Genomic DNA, 20,815 nt, shown 5'->3' with positions numbered 1-20,815 from the left:
AACCCTCCTGTTATAATCTTATTAGTCCTTTTTTGTGGTTATCTTGTTATCCAACCCAAATGGAAAATTTGAGTAGAAAATAAGCCATAAAGTAGACTAACAAGTAGAAACAGGACCTCGATTCTCGAGTTTGTCAGTGAAAAAATATTCTAGTGCTAACGCATAATATCTACTGTTTTTACCTATAATTTAACTAGTTATCAAATAATACATAACATAAATTTTATCTTAGAAAATCTTCTACCTTTTTAACACAAAAGGGTTCTCTCAAATAAGTCGTCTATATATGTCCAACAGTAGGAGTGAGTTATTTAGATAACTCGTATTTTTTTTAAGATTTTAAATTAATTAAGATCAACAAACATGTGCAATACAAATTTATAACAAACGTAAAAAAACATATTTTATACGTACCATCAAAACGAATATAACTCAATTCAACAGATATTAAATCAACATTAGTTCACCACACGAAAACTATGAATTACTTCATGGGATGGCTATTGACTTTTAAGGCTTTCCCTTTTTTTTTGTTTATTATTTAGCTATTCTGTTAATTGCTAAATGGTCCCTAATTTTAAGTCTATTTTATTTTTAGTCCTCCATTTTCATAGATTTCGAGTTGAAACAACATGACAACGGGCCTTCGGTCTATCAATATTCATCAGGCCCAAAAGGCCCATTACTTCAGTGGTTTAAAAACTGAGCCCCTAATTTCTTCTAAACACCTCAAATTACAAGAATGACTTAAATGCACCATTTTTTTTTTAATAAATAGCCTAAAATTGCATAAATTCATACCTTAAAGTTCATAACATCCTATTAATTTATTGTTTTTTATAAAATAAAAAACTATAAAATACACATATATGGAAAGAAAAAAAATATATATATGAAAAGCATATGCCTTAAATAATTTATTCCAAACTCATTTCTAGTTTTACTTCTTCCTTAATTTCTCTTACAAATGTTGAATTTTGACCTAAAATTTAAAATCTGTTAAATTCATGGATTGCTTTTAATGCATAATTATAAATTTAAATCTTCACTTTCAAATACATACTAAGTTTATTTTAGATATATATATTTAGTTTACCCGTCTAAAAAATAAGAAATAAATATTCTCATCAACTTTTATCTAACTTTTCAATAAAACGTTCGATTTATTGTCATGAACGATATTCATGAATATGTTAATTAAAATATAAAAACTAAATTATGGAGACCAAAAATAGACTTTTTAATTATAGAAACTTTAATAAAGTGCGTGAAAACGAAAAAAGAAAAAATATTAAAAATATATATATACTATAATTGTGGTTTTTTTTACCATAACTCAACCAAATGAAAGCTGTCAAGACTTACATTTAATATTTATATATATAAGTTTTGAAAGAATATTGTTATATGATAGATTAGCTTTTTAAAAATAGTTTCATATAGTCCATGGAATTATTATTCTCTTTGATTAATAAATTAATTAGCTTAATCTCTTGCATGATTTGATTGACCTATTTTTAATATATGTTTTTAACCAAAATGTTCTTGACCTAACACAAAATATTAAAGATAATTATACACACTAGTAATGAGAAATAATTGAGGCTCTTTTTCAAATTGTTATAAATTATGGATAGGAAATCTATGTTTCATTTAGTTGAATTTATTTAGACTCACAATTGTAATAATTAATGTAGCATATGATAAAAGAAAAATAAATTTATTTGAAATAGAATGAACAATCCACATCACTTGATTGACTAATGTTTAATATAGTTGTTGACAAAGATTGAAAATTAAGAGTAAAGTGATTGGGTAAAGTATTTTAATTAGGACATAATGAATTTAGATTTATCATTTTCTCACCCCAACTAACAAACATAATTACAAATTTCCCACATTTTCCCCAGCATCAATGTTTGTTAAAACTCCCACATCAATCCTTCACTTCATTTTCTTCTTATCCCATTTTTAAATATTAGGTACCAATTTTTTATTTTTCTTTTCTAGAAGATATAATATTTCTGGGTACAAAATATTTAAAACAATTAAATTCATGTTTTCTTTTAAATTGTTATGTTTTTCAAATACTTTTAAAAATCTTAACACTAATTTGTTTTTTATGTGTTCATTAGCGTTAGCTTAATGTAAATTTCTAAAATTGAAAATAAATAAATAGTCTCTAATCATTTAAAGAAAAGTATTTTAAAAAATAGCAAAAACTTAAGTTTTTTTTTTTTTTTTATCCAACTATTGAGACTAAAATAGTATTTTAAACAATCATCTTTATTTTTGTATTAGGAAAATTATTCAACTTTTAATTAATATATTTTTAATTATCTAATTTAGTATAGTTGGTAGGAAAGTTGATTTAACACTAATAACAAAAAAGGATGTGAATATATAAAAATGTTGTACATAACAAAAGAAAAAAAATAAATCAAAGAATAAATTACTACTAAAGTTAAACAATTGAAAGGAGAATCACTAAAATTTAACAAACTTTATATATATAAAAAAAAAAGTATTATATTTGTATGATTGAATAATAATTATTAGTTTAATCCTAAAAATAAAAAAAAAATATTTGAAAACTATTTTCTTTAATTTTTCAACGAAATGAAGGTTGCAATTTAGGAATAAAAAAGGGGGAAAAGATTTTATTTATAATGGAGAGGTGTTTATACAAAAGAAATCTAAGAGAAAATAAAAATAAAGTGAAAAAAGGAAAAGAGAAGGAGAAGAAACAAATAACCACAAAAAAATGAAAAGAAGAAAAACAAAAGAGTAAAGGCTATGAATCATTGTTCTTGTTGTCCATCAATACCATGGTGTTGTTGTTGTAGATCCGCCATAGAAAAGCTTCGTGACTTGAAGCTCATCAATCTTCTCTGACGAAAATCCCTAACTCTTTTTCCTTTCCGTTTTTCATGGCCTTCGTCTTCTTCATTATCTTCAGAAGAAGATGGAGCAGTAGTACATGATTCCTCTTCATCATTATTATCATCGTCTTCTTCTTCTCTCAGTGTTAACAGAGGCATCGACTTAGGGTTTGGCCAAGCGTAAAAGGACGATTTCTTAGCCAATTTCGACGCAATCAGAATTCGTCTTCTCTTATTCAATGAATTTTCATGTTTCTCAATATCTTTTACCGATTTCGCCTCAGCTAAATTCGCAAACGATTTCGATTTTCCAGAGAAATGACTCGATAACCCTCTCCTGATCATTCAAAATTTCACCAAATTTCAAATTAACTGGACCACAAGATTGTTTGAAGAAGATATATATAACACAATTATATTTCTCTAAACGTTTCTTGATCTCAATCAATTAATCGATAAAACAACACACAGAACACAGAAAAAGAAAAAGAGAGAGAAAAAAAAAAAAACCAACTTACTTAATCGGAAGAGAGTCCTCCAACGATCGAAGAGATAATTTACTTTGAACTTCCTCAGAATCTCCACCAGTGGATGAAACGCTCTCGTCGTCGCTATCATCAGGATCACCAATCGAGGAGGAGGAATCAGAGCAGTAATCAAAAGAGTTGAAAGGCGAATCAAGGCGATGGTCGGGCGGCGGAGGAGGAGGAGGAGGAGGAGCGGAGGTCCGATCCGAGAGGAAAGAGGAAGAGGAAGGGAGCTGGATGGAGAAAGAGGGAGGAGGGAAGAGAATCTCCATGAAGATCAAAGGAACGGAAATGGAAGTGAAAGAAGCGACGGGGAGAGGATATTGAAGGGAGCGCCGGTAGAAGATTGGTTGTCATGAAAGGGTGGGTAGAAAGAGATAGTGATGGGGTTTAGGAAGAGAAAGAGATGAACAGAGTGGAAGAGCAAAATTCCATCCATTCAAGAAATAGCTGCAAAAATAAGGAAGCAACTGATTTTTTCTTTTTTCTTTTTCTAATTTATTAATTTATTAATTGTTCTTTTTTAATTTAAATAAACAAAAATGGAAAATTTTGGACTACTTTTATCCAAATTTTGGAAACGGATAGACCTCTCTATCTCTCCATAATATATAAAATAACAAAAGTAAAAGACAATTTATGTTTTAATTTTCAATTATTAATCCATATCCTTTTTATATGAGTTCACTTATTTATAAATATACCAAAATTTTATCTTACTTAAATACATTTCATCTATATTTATAAATTCTTTTATATATAATTTCAAATTAATTCTTTTATAAATAATTCCAATCTTTTAAAGAATAATTTATCATTTACAATAATTTAAATGTCTATTTATAGAGCCTATAGACTTATTAATTTTCTTTTTTTAAAAAACAAACTTATCCTCACATAATTAACTTTAAATGTGAAAATCTTACTTAATCTTCTTTAAATAGGTTGATGTTTATTAATCAAATAAATTGTGATGCTTTTCTTTATAAAAAAATAATGATCTCATTATTTGTTCTTTTAACTTCAAAAATCAAAACCAAATCCAACATTTCATATTTGTAATATCACATTAATACGGCAGAAATTTGATATTGGAATCATAAATTTCGATTATATTTTCCAAATTTATTTGTTAAATGATATCATTTAAATTTGTTAAGCCTATAAATACTCCTATTTACCAAACATGGCTCTATCCAAAGTTGAATTTAACCATTATCTTTTTAATTAAAAAAAACTATATAATATTATACATATAGTATGAGAAATCAAAATTATAATTTGTAACCAATCGTTATAATATCTTAACTCTTAAGGTAGATTCAGTCGACAAGTCGGCCAAGTAATTTAACTTCGAATTATTTTGAAAAATTAAATTCTCTAATGATCAAAATCTTACTTTATGCCATTTTCTTTATTTGGATAATTTTATTTTTACAATAGAGAAAAAGGAATTTCTACTAATGATCGTGTTTTCAATAGGCAAGTGCATGAAACGCTGCCGTATTAGTTCGAAATAATTATTGACTTGTTCAAATGACGTGGAAAAGACGGGACAGAAAATGTCTAAGTTCAAAAAAATTTCCTTTAAATATTTTATATTTCCTTTTTATTTTAACCCTTAATTTTTTTAATAAAAAACCCACTTTCCTTTTTGAAAAATAAATATATATAAAAAAAAAACAAATTTTGTAGTTTATGTTTTTGTTTAATTTATCTATAAATTTTAGTATTTACACTTTAACCCTACTTTAACTTCGAAATAATGTTCGTTTAATTTTCATAAATATAATAAATGACAAAATATTTACAATCATTTAACAAAATATTATAGATTTACCATATTTATTTCTTCTTCTACCATTTTTTTATTTTATATTTTACAAAATAACTATCAAGAAAATCGTTGGAGTTCAAAACATTAAGCAGTCTGATGTAAATCGATCATGTATAAATTTTTAAATTTTAATTAAACAACAAATTAATACATATATTATTTAATTTGCCATAATCAAACTTATGGTGTTTACTTTAATAGGATAAAATAGAAAGAAAAAAAATGCCCCACTTTGTTGATATATTTTAGGTACTCATCTTTTCTTGGTCTTTTTTATTTTAATCCAAAATGAAATCGGATTTGATATCCATATCCCCTTTTAAATATGCATATAATTATAGTCCCCACCCTATTCTTTAATTAATACATTCAAAAATTATTTGATTTTTTTTATAATTTCAAATACAAATCCAGAATTTTGAACCATATACCTCTTATTTTATTACTTATTTATTCTATAATAATTTTTTCTTCTTTTTCAAGTATTGTTATCCTTTTAAATATTGATACTTAAAGTGAGGTTGATTACATAACTAAAATAAAAAGAAAAATCCATCAATGTTTATTTAATTAGAGTGGAAATAGCATTATCATACTCTTCAACCATATTTTAATAACTAAACTATTAGTGTTTTATTTGGTAATCATTTTGGTAATATAGGCGTATTTTAGAGTTTAATTAAAAAAAAATTGTAACCGTATAACAAGCTTAACTCAACATTAATTGATCTGATTCTCCACCTCGAATCTCCCAACTTTCTATTGTTATACTAAAAGAAACGTTTTTGATTGTTCATTAAATATAACTGTGTTTTTTTAAGAGTATCCACTTTATGGAAGAGATTTCTTCATTTGATCATGAATTTGATTTAATACATTTTAAGAAAGAACTTTAGAAATATTATAAGTTGCACCTAACAAATTAGTTTCGGCGTTTTCTTTCAATTTATCAACTAAAGGTGTGCTTTAAAATCGTATCCAAAGATATGTTTATATATATATATATATATATATATATATAACATATCAATTCACACTATGGTATTTAAATAAGATATCTTTTAAGTAATTTATTAACCACATGATCAATTAATGATTAGTCATTTTGGATTTTATTCCTCGACAATAATGCTATGGAACATCCTTTCAAGATTGTTTAATTAAACTATAAGTTTTAAAAAATACATTTTTAAATATAAAACTATTTATAAAATATAACAAAATTCATAAATAAAAACCACTAATAATTTAACAATTGACCGAAAAATACTCAAGTCAATAAAATGAGTGTGTCACATCGGATATAGCCAAGTGAAGAAAGCACTGATTAATATTTATCATTCAAAAGTTTGTCGATTTTTAATTTAATAATTTGAGTGTGTCCAAAAAAAAATAAAAGCATTGATATATATAAAATTTAAAAATGTTATTAAACATAACTTGAATATAAATCAAAACCTTATCCTAATTTATGTTCCCACATCTTAAGAGAAATTAAAGGAGAATTATAGATTTTCATAGACTCTATTGCTTAAAATATTAAGAACATAGCTTTAAGTAATTGGTGTTATTAAAGAATTGGTCCATTGCTAATTAGGTCTCAATTAAATTAAAGTACAAGACTGCTTATCCTCTAATCTCTCTCTCTTCTTTCTTATTTTTTGATTCTATGGGTCTAATGGATCCAATCAACTTTTTTCCCTTTTATTATTATTATCTTTTTATATATAGAGTATTTTTAAATATAAAACTTAAATACTTACCGAAGAATCAAAATATTTTGTTAAATATTATTTTTTATAAGAGATATTTTTGTACAAATTTTAAAATTAATTTATTTTATCGAAATCAGTTAAATAAAATTGGATCCTAATATATGTTTTGGAATTTATAAAGTGAATATTAATACTAGGTTTTAAAAGAATCAATTGACTAAAAATTATTGAGAATGAAAAGTAAAAAATAAAAGTACTAAGATTAGTAGGATGTAATTTTAATTATATCCATACTTTAATTTTATTTTATTATTATTGTTTTTTTAAGAATTAATTTTTGAATTATATTGGACCACTAAATAATTTGAAATTAATAAAAGGGTAGAAGATAAGCATTTGAGAGTTTATCTATTTTTGACTTCTCAAATCCAAATATTTTTCCCATCTATCTTTGACTTTATTATAAACATTATTATTCATCCACTTAATTTAAACTTTTATCATTATAGGATAAGGACTTTTTTCTTTTTCTTTTTCTTTTTAATTGCATTTTTATTTTGTTACCTCTAATCTAAATTAAGTTTTTAATAATACATAAATACGATACCAAAATTTCTTTTCTTTAAAGCAAACCATTCGTCTCATCCATTACATAAATGAGATGAAAAAGAAAAAAGAAAAATAAATCTTCCCTAAATTTCGAATTATAATAAATGTTAAATAAAAAAATATAATTCAATTATTACATTTTCATTTTTATTTGAAAAATGACATTTAAAAAAATAGATAAATTTAATTATAAATCAAATAATTTAATATTTATAAACTTTTTTTTTTTTTTGTCATTCTAGATATAAAGGTTGAAACTCAATAATTTGTTGGATATGAATTGAAAGTCAAGAATACTAAATAATACAATCATCTTCCTTTTTCACCCACTAGTTTTTCTTTTTCACATTTTTCTAACAATATATGAACACAAACTTCAAATCTTGAAATTTATAATAAAAATTTGATGTCGGTTGAATCATATTAATTTTCAGATTTTATATGAGAATCGAATATAATTAATATTAAATTTGTAGTCCATTGTGAATAATTGAAGGGATAAGTTTGAAAATCACTATCAAAGATTTGTGTGTGGTGTTGGGTTGAATGAAACAATCACAATTTCATTGATTATGGAAACAATAAAGTTTAGTAGAAAAGAAAAATTAGTTGTCCGAAGAAAAGAAATGTGTTCAAACTTAATTTTGATTTAATTAAATTTAGTTAGATAATAATTTTAGAAATAGCAAAATATTAAATATATTTATAAAATATAGCACTAAAAAAAGAAAAAGTAAGGATGGTAGAAAGTAAAATAATAATAGTGGAGGGACTAAAATGAAAAGAAATGGGAAGTAGTAAAATGGTGAATATAAAAGGAATCTAGTAGGGTTGATGGAAAATCTTTTAGTGTTGATTGTTGAAAGACAACCAGCCGCCATGGAGCCCCCAAACACTCTCTAATTACTTCCCACCCTTCTTTTCTAAATTCTAAATTCAATCCTTTTTAAAGAGATTTCTTTAAAAAATATAACAAAAACCTTCAAATATTTACGCCTGTATAACAATTTTGAAAACATACAAAAGTATCTATTAATTAACATCCATAATATATTAACGATAGTTTCTATTTGATATTCTTATCTTAATCGTCTAAATCTAAACATTTTTTTTCAAATTTTTTTTATTGTAGTTTACATTTGGTGAACGGTATTTAGATTTGATAATTTAAATTAGATTTTTTATATTTGGTATATTGAACCAAAAAAAATCACAGAAGAATAAATATGAAAGAAAAATGACAGAAGAATGTATATAAGAGATGTAACAAATGAATAATCAAATAAATATTAACAAAATGTAAAGGGCAAGAAAAAGAATTGTAAAATTGTATGGTGGAGGCTTTTCTTGTAGACTTAGTTGGTGGCCGACAAAGATTCAAAGGCAACACGTGTAAAAGTCCAATTGGTCTTTCATTTTTCAAAAAACACGGAAGGGTGAGGGTAATCCCCAAGGCAACTAGTTTTGAAAAATTGAGAAAGGATATATATGAATGAATGTGTGTATTATTATCTCCAACTTTCCCTAACAAAACAAAAATTAATTTACCATATGTTTCATTTGTGGGGAGAAAATCATTTTGTTGCTTCAAATTCTCAAGTTCTTATTTTTAAATTTAATAATTCTATTTCCTTACCTAATTTTGAATTTCAACTTTCAATCAATAAACGTGTTCTCCTAATGTATATAATTTGGTATTCTTCAACTTTCAAAGATAGGGTCGCCCTTCAAAACCTTCTCTCTTTTTATCTTTTATTTTCTATTTGGATGAATTTTTGGTCAATTTTCTTCTTCCTTCTTTCTTTCTTTCTTTTTCTTTCTTCAGGTGACAATATGGAACGACGACCGGTAAGTACTTGGACAAGGAATTTCATTAATTCCAACGGATTTTGGTGGGGAGTTTGCTTCTCAGTTCTGGGTTCATGAACACTGGGTGAGATCAGTTTGGCATTGGGTAGAAATTTGTGAATGAATTTGTCAACAGATTGCATCCTAATATTTTAGAGAAGATGAAGATGGTGAGGAGAACGGCCTATAAATGAGGATTTTAAGGTTGGGAGAAATTGAGGAGTAAAATATATTAAAGTTTACTAATGATAAAAGTCTATCACTAATCGATCGATTTATCCTTTCTAAATTATAAAACTTGATTATATTTGCAAATTTTTAAAATTTGTTGTTATATAGTTAATTAATATTGTTAAAATTGCTATCAATTATCCATGGAAAATAGGAGAAGAGATCAAGCAAGGGACTAAAATGACAAAGACCGAATTATTTCTAAAAGCCCATAACTAAAGCAGTAGTTTTTTCTTCTTAAAATAAGATCTGCTAATGTGACATCTTAAATTTTAAAAATAAAAATACAATTTCTCTCTTGGATTGGCCATACTTCGTTCACTTCATTCATCGTAATTTCCAGTTGCAAAAATAATAAAAAGAAAATTTTCTATTAATATAGAAAAAAAATAAAGAAAAAAGGTTAGGAATCATCTAACCATTTCTCAAAACTCAAAAGTCTGTACACATGCTAAAACCTCTATCATTAAAAATTTTAAAATAAAGATCTCAAAGGGGTTTATAGCTTTGATTCACGAGTAGTTTGGGTTTTTAGTAATAACAATAATATCACAAATGCAGAAAACTGAAGAGTTAACACAACATGGGACAGAAGAAATTAAGGGATAAGAAATGAGATAATGGAGAACTTAAAAGCATCAAGATTCAACCATGATACCATACAATGCGATCTTCCACCCAGATATCATTGGAACTCAACCAAAAAAGGCATGATATGGTACAAACTTCCTGCATCAAATTCAAGTAAATATGAACAGTGCTTAACTGTTCTCATTCAAAACAGACGAAGAAAAAATCATTAGGGATCAGAAACAGGATTTCATGAATGGGGTAGATGCCATTTGTACTTTATAACAAATTTCTTCTTCCTCCCTAAATTATGATGAGCAAGAAGTTGGATTGGATTACATAGATATGTTTAATATTAAAGAATTACACCAAAAAAAAAAAAAAAAAACTAACAAATTACACTATTTCTAATTCCCACATGCCTATGCAGAATCAATGAGTGAAGAGAAATGGAATACAAATAGCTATCTTATAAGTATCATCTACAAACCTGATCATCTATCATTTCTCTTGAGTTGTTCTTCATCATTGAGCCCACGAAGCCTTTGGCAGAATATCCGCATTTCATTCATGTGCTACAGAGCCAACATTTTCATTCCTCATTATTCCTCTCATTGCAGGCTATAGAGAAAATTCCGACCCCCTTCGGTAATTCTTCAGAGAAGAGTAACAGAAATGATGCCATTCAGAAAAAGTTTTCTCCTTTTCAATAAATGAAGTGAGAGATTGTCCGAACATGGTCGAGGTGTTGGGCAATTCAGGATGAGGTCGAACTCGGTCATCCATCCAAGAGTATGCAGCATTCTTCCGGAGTTATAGACAGCATAAAAATGGTGGTGGTTTGATGGTTACATAACCATGGAGTTGGAACGACGATGATCTGCTGCGCCATTGCTGAATTTCCCACTTGTCTGCCTAACTTTAAGACTACTGTACCTAAGTGGCTTTGGCTGAAATAGGGACAGTAACATTTTCTCCAGATTCTGCACGGTGTACTTCACATACTTACTGGAACTCGGGTCTTGCTCGACCAAGGGGCCGTAATTCTGCATGTAACTGCGATAAACGGGTACGATGGTTTGAACTATAAGTTGACATGTCTTCTCCCTCAACTCTTTGTCAGTCATAACCCAGTTTGACTGCTTCTTATACATGTCTTCAAAAGCTTCATTGAATGTCTTCAGACGTTTCTTGACGAGATCACGAGCAGTAGCTCGGCCACCCGAGAACATTATCAAACCCTCTCTGCTTAAATGGCTAGGAAGTTTAGTCCAGCTCTCCCTCAAGAAAACTGCAGCATAGTAATCCTTGTATTGTTCATGTTCCTTTAGTTTATCTCCCATTAGTTCTCCGACTTTTGTTCCTTTGAGGTGCTTGTATAGATGCCAATGATTGTTCATTGCAAAAAAGTTTGACAAGGTAGAATCTTCATAAGCCTTTATCCAAGTTTCAAGATTATGCTCAATAGCTTTAACAAGGTTCGTTACCTCACTGACAAGTAGACCCTCTTGGAACTTTTCTTTCTTCCAACTTCGGTGAATGACAAGGGCCTGGGTCAAGATCGGCCGATAATCGTCACTGAGTAGTTTGTTACTGTAATCAATAATGAAGCTAACCGATCGTGGAACTCCCCCATCTAAAGGTGGAGAATTTTGCCTCTGCAGCTCCACCTGAACTAAAAGTTCCCAGAAAATCTCGGCCGCACCATCAATAACCCGCTTAATGAGATCCCTAGTCAAGTTTTGAATTTCCAAACAGGCCGCCCCGCCAAAAAGCCTATTGAAGTCTAGTCTCAGTTTGTTCAAGGATGCAAATATATCCAACAACTTCAGTAGCTTAATAGGATCATTCTTACTTTCTGTTACAGTTTTCCCAAATTGAAGAAATGCAAGAATACCTGCTTGAGTTGCTATCTTTGCAAAACACCCCATCCAAACATCCAATCCAATCCTCTCAAAAACGTCATTACAAAGCTTGAACTCGGCCTCAAACAAGTGTTTCACTGCAAACTCCAAATGCTTTCCCCATTTTGCAATGTACCCTTCGATGCTCAGCACATCATTGAACTCAGAAACAGATATCTCCAAGTAATCCAAATCAAGAGCCTGCAAACTAGCCCTAACATTAGAACTACGAACTTCAACATAAATCGATATGCAACTCTCGAGTCGTTTATTAGCAATCAATCTCCCAAGAATGGCTTGCAATTTCGGAATGATAGTGACAGGCAATGGGGATGGAGCAATGCAAGCTTGCTCACCTGGAGACGCCGAAGAAGACATTGGAAGAGGTACACTGTGCTCCGTCAAAAGCCGCCTAAACTCGTTCTCGAGTTTATCTAAAGCAGCATTCAGAAGGCCCCCATCAAGCCGAGTCCTCCCTTCATCACTCTGCAAATCCCTAAGATTTTTCAACGAATTCTTCAAACTCGCTAGATATTTCTCATCAGCAACAGTATTATCTTCCAAATACTCAACAATGTCCTCCAACCACTGGATTGCCAGTCCACAGTTATCTCCCAAAAACCTCAATGCCTCTTCCATACGTTTCAACACAGACAAATACCCATGAAGATCATTCCGCGGGTCCGATAATAGAGATTTTTCAAGGCCATGAACTGCATCGAAAACCTTAAGCACGGCCGCGGCAGGGCCAACAGCCCGATTTATATGGCCACCGACGGCAACAAGGGCTTCCTTATCAGCACGAATAGGCCGAACCGCCGCTTCTAAAGTCGGCAATCTTTGCCTAATCTCCTCCAATCTCGGCCCAGCTTTCTGCAAAGAAAACCCTAAAGTCCTAGATTTCTCTAAGCTAGCCTTCAATGACCTAGTAGCAGACACCAAATTCTCAATATTCTTCTTCCCTTTCCCATCAACGGACACCGGTGCCGTCATTTTCGACACAAACCCTAAACACCCAGAGACCCCAAACAATAAAAGATTTGAAGAATCAAAACACAAAATCAAGAGCAGTAAAATATGGTGGGAAACATGAAACAGCAAATGAAACGAAGAATTTTTGTAATTTTCGGGGAATTAGAAGGGAAATCTCCCTGGGAATCATCGAAGTGAGAGAAAATCCAAAATCAAATAGAATAAGTACAAGAAGAGAAAAGCTGGTTGGCCCAAAATGAAGAAAACCCAAATGGTAAAAAAGGGAAACAAGGTGATAAACAAAGAGAAAAACAGAGAGATAAGGAAGAAGAGAACAACAAGTGAAGAAAACAGTGAGCTGAGAGAAAGAGAGAAAGTTGAGGAAATGGGGAGATGAGTTGACTCAATGAGATGAATCGGAAGAAGGGAAATTGAGCAACGGAGGTCTGAGATTCGGAATCGGAGTTTGAGGATTCAATGAGAGAAAGAAAGAGAGAGAGAGTGAAGATTGAAAGGCACACTTTTTGAGACTTTCAACGAAGAAGCAAAATGGTAAAGTGCATGACAGTGAAGCAAAAAACAAATACCCATTTCTTTCCTTTCTATATTTTCCTTTTCTTTCTTAGCACTATGATTTTGTTTTATATATATTCTCTTATACTATTATTATTGGAACAAGATATTTCTTTAAAACGGTTCGTTTTTGCTAAATAAGTTAATAACTCAATTCTCCACTAAAAAGATTTTAAAAAATTAGTATAATTGTTTATAATTTTAATTTGCAGATGAAAATTTAGACTTCAACAACAATTTTTTAATATAAGTTGGGATAAAAATATCCCAGACGAAGACTACATTTATTTGTCAATCCTAATAATATTACCATTCTTTTATTTTGAAAATAAATGCCAATGTTTAGAGATATTTGTTTGTAATTTAGGTAAATAAAAATAAAATTAGGTATAATTTAAATTCATTAACATAGAAATGTTACCCTCTACTTTAATGTTGTGTTAAAATCCTCTTTAGTAGATTCTTTAATTTCTAAATTTGTATCTAATAATTTATTAAAGAAATTCTCAAAATAAGTCATTTCTTTTAGCTTTAATGATTGATTAGACATATAGATTTTATTCGCATTTACATTGGAAAATTATATTAAAAATTGTGGGTGGATGAATTAATAAATCACATAAAACACAAAGAAATAGATAAGTTGAAGTAAATATTTAGAAAATAAGAATGGCATTGGGAGCGACGTCGAATATCACCGACAAAATGGGTTTTGGGTATTCACTCAATTTAAAGGAAACATTTTAATACAATTAGAAAAATTAAGAGAATTTTAATCATTTTGTTAGTTTTGTTTGCAACATTTATACAAATTGAAGACATTAAATTAAATTTTCACTAAGCTAATTATGGAAGGAATCAAATTTTAAAAAACAAATATTGGTTATTGTTTAATTAAGTTGAATAATGAAAATGTATTATATGAATGAAATTTAGAAAATGATTATTTTTGGAAATTGAAATGAGAAAGAGGAGTGGGGTCCATAGAAATAAAAAGGAGAAAAGAGGAAAGACGGAATTTATTCTTAGGGCCACATGGGAAACCATATTTCTTTATTCTCCCACTCATTATTGTCATTTTCACCCCCATGCCCCCCAACTTAACTTCTTTTTACTATCAACAATATTCCATAATATTACCATTTTATAAAATTTCAACTTTTTATTTTATTTTAGTTTTTTTTTTTACATGTAAGTACTAAGTATATTTATTTTAAAAAAGAAAAAATGATTCAATTTTTTAAAAAAATCATTTTGAGAAAGGAAAATATAACAAACAAAAAAATAAAATAAAATTTGTTCTTCAAATTGACTCTTAATTTTTAGATAACTAAACATACAATTTGATATACACTAATTTTGATTTTATGTCAAAGATTCTATAGATACTTAAAACTCATAACACTTCTTGAAGTTGTGTATTTAAAAAGTACATTTTTAAAAAAATTAAAAAGTAATGAAATGATTAAAAAGCACACTGGGAAAATAAAGTTTTGAAAATATTCCAATTGAATAAGAAAAAAATTGGAATTGATACATTATGATCATCACCATTTGATTTTTTAGGAACCTTAGATGTAATGGAATTGAGAAATAGATATTCAAAGTAGAGACATGAAATGATGCTACCAATATGTTTAAACTAAAAAGAAAAGAAAAGGTTACAAAAGGTTATTAAGTATGAAGTGCTTCACATGAACAATAGTGTAACACAATAAAATAATTAAAGAGTTTTTGGCTTTAGTCAAACAACACTTGACATAACCAAATGGGAGGATGATCCATCAAAATTTTATATAATATTATGGAAAAGTTAATAGATATCATGTCATTTGGTACAAAATTATAATTATACAGTAATCTCAAATCATTAATATATACATTTTCTTATGCGAGTGCATGATGAATAAACAAGTACAATATTATTAATCAAATAATGTGTAAATTAATTAAAATTGATCCTTCACGTATTTTGAATAAAGTACATTAGTATATTCTACTTGATATATGATATTAGGACGATAACCCAAAAGTTCAATACTAATATATTATCGATCGAGTGGTTTGTGGTTTAAATCTCTTACATTTACTATACATATTTTTTTATAAACAACTTCAACAGCAATTTCAAAGATACTTTCAAAAGTGAAAAGTTGATGATTTAAGTCCTTTATTTGATGTGGGGCTTTGTCATAGTGTAGGGTTAAAGTGATGAAAGGGGTTAGGGTATTAATGATGACACATTTGAATCCACCATTCAAAACCTTTCTTTTTAAGAAGAGAAAAGGTATGAATGAGGTAATAAGGGCAAATTTATTGGTAAAGGGAATACTCTTTAAGCCAATGGGACCTAAGTTTATTGAGGAAAGTAATAATGAATCACATTTTACCCTTCATTTCTTCAACATAAGGCCACAAAAATGGTAACTCAAAACAAAATTACTATAGTTTGTTACATTATTCATGCCTTTTGTTTTAGGGTTTTACTTTTATGTGTTCTTCATACTTAGCTTTAAAGTGATAATATGTTTTTTTTTTTAAAAGCTTTATAATTGAAATTGAATTACTGTCTAAGATTATCACATAGTTATTGAGATTAATAATTTGAAATGTGAGTTAAAAAAGAATAAATGCAAAATATTTACGGTCTATAGAACTAGTTTAAAAGAAAGCCTATTAAGACCGATTAGTTTTTTAGATTTTTCAATTTCGATTCTTTTTCTGTTTGTGATTTTTTCTTCTTTATTCTCTCTTTTTTTATTGTTTTATTTGCAAGATGCAAAATAACGAAAAAACTTTTCAAATTTTATATTATAGGTCGTGAACTTTTTCGTTTTCGAAAATGTTCGAATAAAATTTTGCCTTTGTTCTACTGTTTAAAAGATCTCTATATTTATTTTTATAAACAATACAAAAATGAACAAAATATTTAAATGAGGTATAAAATAAAAGTTGTCATTTTAAGGGTTTTAGGAAGGTAAATAGTTAGTAAAAATTAAAAAAAAAAAAAAAAAAAGAAAAACTTTTATAGTAAACATAATATAATTATTTAAAAAAAGAATGAAAAAGTTTAATTAGAATAAAATAGTAAGGGGAGATGAAGATGGGCGGAGTGAACGGAACGGAACGGAAGGGAAATGGATGAATGAGAAAAATGCATTTCTTTTGGCCAAAAGATTCGGTTGGGAATGCGATATTGGCGGGAAGACTGACCGCTGCCCCAATCCATAATCTCATGCCCGAGATTTTGGCGGGATCCTTCAACATTTTCTTCCATTTAATTTTAAATTTATGGAACTCTTCTATTTTTCTTTTCCTCTTAATTTATCTCAAATTCACCTCCTAATTATTAATTTAAACAAGAAAATCCATTAGATTCATTTAAATAAGTAAATCTAAAAACAAAAATTTGAAATTGAGTAGCAAATGAAAACAGGATGTTAAAACCTTAAAAATATATAGAAACAATCATTTGTATTTTTTAAAAAAGGAAAAAAAGAGAGATAAGGGCAAACATTTCATTTAAGAGTGTAGAGTATAAATAAAACCACACCTTAATCTTATTTGAATAAATGATTTGAAAGTTCATATGTATATAAAAGAATCCCCTTCCCTTAACAAATACATAAATATAATGTCAGTAAAGAGTTAGTCATATGAACCAAAATGCCAAACCAAAAACTATCTAAATATTGTTTCATCAACAAAATTTCTTCAATGAAAAAATTAAAATTAAAGATAGCAATCTCTCACTCAATTTAAATTTCTTTTTATCTTCCTCTGCTTCTGCTTCTGGCTTCTTCTTCTTCTTCTTTGTCTTTCTTTTTAAGTTTTCTTGTTGGCCTCAAAAACATACTTAAGAATGGACTCTTTGATGGACAACAATTCAGGGAACTCCTTCTTTAGCTTTGAAGCATCCAACTCATTGTTGCTTCTCGGCGCCACAATCACCTTTGCTTGTTCTTCCAAGTTGAAATTCTCCCATTTGAACTTCGGATCTATGTATTTCTTATACATTTCCAAGATCTCATTGTGGCTCACCACCCCTGGGTTTGTGAAGTTCCAAATCCCTCTGCAGTTCCTCTTTGCCATTTCAATGGAGATCGGTAGCAGCTCGTCCAGCACCGTCATGCTGTTCGGAATGTTCACTACTTTGTTGTAGCGGCTGATTTTGGTGATGAAGTTTCTTGGGTTGCTTAGATCTGATGATATTGGCATTCTCACTCTCAGTGTGCACACATTTGGATAATCTCTTAGCAGCTCCTCAACCTGAAAAGAAATCAAGCCATTGCAATAAAATGCTTCAAAACCTTGCAAAGGATGGTTAAGATTTTCATTTTTCCATGTAAAGTGTTCAAGAATACAAAATATTCAACTAGTTGAAACAGCTACTTTCAAAATAATGTCATACTGAAACGAGATAATCAAGTAGAAAATACAAAATATTATGCTCAGCAGTTCAGAACCAAGTCATCAATTGGTTTCTAAGATAACAATCACATTGAAGTATGTTTGTATATTTTCAAAACCTTTTCACAATATAGAAACTTATACAAAATTTCAAAAGTGAGAACAATAAACTGTTCGAGGATAGAAGCTGTATCTTAAATACATCTGATAGTTTAGAAATCAATCATCTCTCAAAGGGAACAGCTTCTTGACACCAAAAATGTCTAACATGCATAATAATTATAGATTGAACTGAGCATAATATACTGACAAATTATCAGTGATTTATATGTTGTCACATGATATGATGATAAATCTCATAACTCAATCAACCATGTATTTGACAAGGTAAGTAATATTCAATAGAAAAACTTCAAAAAGGCAAGAGAAAGATGAGAGCTGTTTACCATGGCCTTGGTCTTGGAGTAAAATGAACCAATAAAATTTGGCTTATCTTCCTCCTTGAATCCAACACCCGATCCTAGTTGATGCTCTTTGTCATATTCAAAAATGCAACCAGTTGCAAAGTTCATCAACAGGAGATTTTGCTCTTTACAAACATCAGCAAGAGTCAGTGTCCCAACTACATTTGCCCTTATAGTTTCAATCTTATGTGATTCACACCAGTCCACATTGGGCCTTCCAGTGACCCCCGCAGCATTGAACACATGAGTTGGTCTCACCCGCTGTATATCCTCAATTAAGGATCTTCTATCTTCCAATCTTCCACTACCATAGGCGAATTCAATTCCCTTCTCTTTGCACAGTTTGCCTAGCAAACCTCCAATCCAGCCAGTTCTTCCATATATCAAGAACTTCAGTCCTTGCTGATTTCGCTCCGAACCACTGTCCTTGTTGAGCTCACTGCATGTTCTTGTCAGTCTTGAAAATCCATACTGAAAGAACCAGGAATCTTCATTGGAATGAGTGGCTACAGAGATTCGAGGATGTGGGTCAAGCGCAGCGGATACATCGCCCCACCAGTCAGGGTTTTGAGTATACCAGTCCATTGTCCTTTTCAGCCCTTCTTCCCATGGTGTGCTCTCTTGCCATCCCAGCTTCTTCAACTTTTGGTCATCCAAGAAATACCTCTGATCATTGAAGGGTCTGTCTTGCACAAAATCTATGGCTTTTTCAGGAGTTGATCCAAACAACTTACAAACATCTCCTGCTACATCCAACACTCTCCTCTCCTTTTTGGTCCCAATATTGTAAACATGACCAATCACTCCTTTATGAAGAATCACTTCAAATGCCTCGGCAACATCTTCACTGTATAGATAGCTTCTCACATTTGAGCCATTCCCATGAATTGGCAACTTCTCACCTTTCATGGCCAGGAGAATGAATTTAGGGATAAGCTTTTCAGGGTATTGATTAGGTCCATAGACATTGTTGCCTCGAGTTGTTATCGTCGGGAGGCCATAAGACCGATGATACGCCATAACCAGCATTTCAGCCCCTGCCTTAGTTGCAGAGTAAGGATTAGTGGGAAGAAGCTGTGAGGCCTCAGGATTCCCAATATCAGTCTCTAAATCAGTCTCACCATAAACTTCGTCAGTGCTGACATGAATGAACCTCTTGATCCTTTGAGTAACTTTGCAGGCCTCAAGAAGAACATGAGTACCATAAATATTGTTGTTGGTGAACTCAAACGAATTCCCAAACGAATTGTCGACATGTGTTTGTGCAGCAAAATGCATAATGGTATCAATTTCTTCAGCAACCAAGAGGTAATTGATGAGATCGGCAGAGACGATATCACCCTTAATGAATCGAAAATTAGGAGAGGTCTGAGAAGGGCCAAGGTTCTTGATATTGGAGCAGTAATCAAGCTTGTCAAGAGCCACAATCTTGTAATGAGGATAGTTTTTAATCAAACGGTTAGTGACATGAGAGGCTATGAAACCTGCTGCCCCTGTGATGAGAATGTTCTTAGGAGCATATTGCTCAGTAGTTCCGGATGCCATTTGTAGATTATTCCAATAAAATCACCACTAACAAAAAGCCTCAATCTTTGAATCCTTGAATCAGATCAATCAAACAAAAGGAAACGAAAACAACAAAGATCAAAAATTGGAAAACAAAAACGAGAGATTCATCCCTGGAATTGGAAATCATAAAGAAACAAAAGCAGGTTTAATCAAATTCACAAAATCAATGAAAAAAAGAAGAAAAAAAAAAACAAGATGAAGAACTTACTTAGAGGTGGAAGAGGAGAAAATTCATGGAAAGTTATGGGAAAACAAAGAGAATGGAGCGATAAAAAAGGATAAATAATAAAGAGAGAAAAAAAAGGCTGAGGGTCGTAAAGGTTAGTTAAGAAATTTAAATAGATCTCTGACTATGTGATTAGAAGGTTAAAACAATTGTTACGTGGTCAATCTACCGCTTAATTCTCTTTATTCCTTTTATTATTATTATTTTATTTATTTATTTATTTATGTTTGGTTTAAAATAGTTGGGAAATTTAATTTTGATTTTGGAGTAATGATTTCATTTTTTTTTTTAAATGAGAAGATTATATGTTTATGTAAATTTTGGATATGAATTTATGATTTTGTTGTACAAATTTGGTTTGGAGTAATTAGGTTTTGAAGTTTTGATTAAAGTTGGTTAGATTATTTTTTCAAAAAAAATATTAGTTTGGATTATAAATTTTGTTTCTTAATTAGGAAGAAAACTATCTATTTATTTT

At 29.7% G+C, this 20,815-nt stretch overlaps 3 protein-coding genes across 3 annotated transcripts; all 3 read right to left on the bottom strand.

The window, feature by feature from the left end:
* Positions 1 to 2,632: 2,632 nt before the first annotated feature.
* Positions 2,633 to 3,875, bottom strand: LOC105434661 (serine/threonine-protein kinase STE20). Its single transcript, XM_011651455.2, has 2 exons — positions 3,401 to 3,875; positions 2,633 to 3,219 (listed from the first exon to the last, which is right to left on the bottom strand). Exons 1-2 carry the CDS (start codon positions 3,679 to 3,681, stop codon positions 2,802 to 2,804), a joined length of 699 nt encoding a protein of 232 aa, XP_011649757.1. The 5' UTR covers positions 3,682 to 3,875; the 3' UTR covers positions 2,633 to 2,801.
* A 6,573-nt stretch (positions 3,876 to 10,448) lies between these two features.
* Positions 10,449 to 13,694, bottom strand: LOC101207478 (exocyst complex component EXO70A1). Its single transcript, XM_004138723.3, has one exon. The coding sequence runs from the start codon at positions 13,114 to 13,116 to the stop codon at positions 11,068 to 11,070; it is 2,049 nt and encodes a 682-aa protein (XP_004138771.1). The 5' UTR covers positions 13,117 to 13,694; the 3' UTR covers positions 10,449 to 11,067.
* A 3,503-nt stretch (positions 13,695 to 17,197) lies between these two features.
* Positions 17,198 to 20,449, bottom strand: LOC101214230 (trifunctional UDP-glucose 4,6-dehydratase/UDP-4-keto-6-deoxy-D-glucose 3,5-epimerase/UDP-4-keto-L-rhamnose-reductase RHM2). Its single transcript, XM_011651453.2, has 3 exons — positions 20,320 to 20,449; positions 18,525 to 20,141; positions 17,198 to 17,937 (listed from the first exon to the last, which is right to left on the bottom strand). The coding sequence occupies exons 2-3, from the start codon at positions 20,085 to 20,087 to the stop codon at positions 17,494 to 17,496; spliced, it is 2,007 nt and encodes a 668-aa protein (XP_011649755.1). The 5' UTR covers positions 20,088 to 20,141; positions 20,320 to 20,449; the 3' UTR covers positions 17,198 to 17,493.
* Positions 20,450 to 20,815: the final 366 nt, after the last annotated feature.

The sequence above is a fragment of the Cucumis sativus genome, chromosome 2 (genome assembly GCF_000004075.3).
Source record: "Cucumis sativus cultivar 9930 chromosome 2, Cucumber_9930_V3, whole genome shotgun sequence".
NCBI classification, from domain to species: Eukaryota; Viridiplantae; Streptophyta; class Magnoliopsida; order Cucurbitales; family Cucurbitaceae; genus Cucumis; species Cucumis sativus.
The sequence above is the reverse complement of the archived record's forward strand: the minus strand, read 5'-3'. Positions and strand labels throughout refer to the sequence as shown.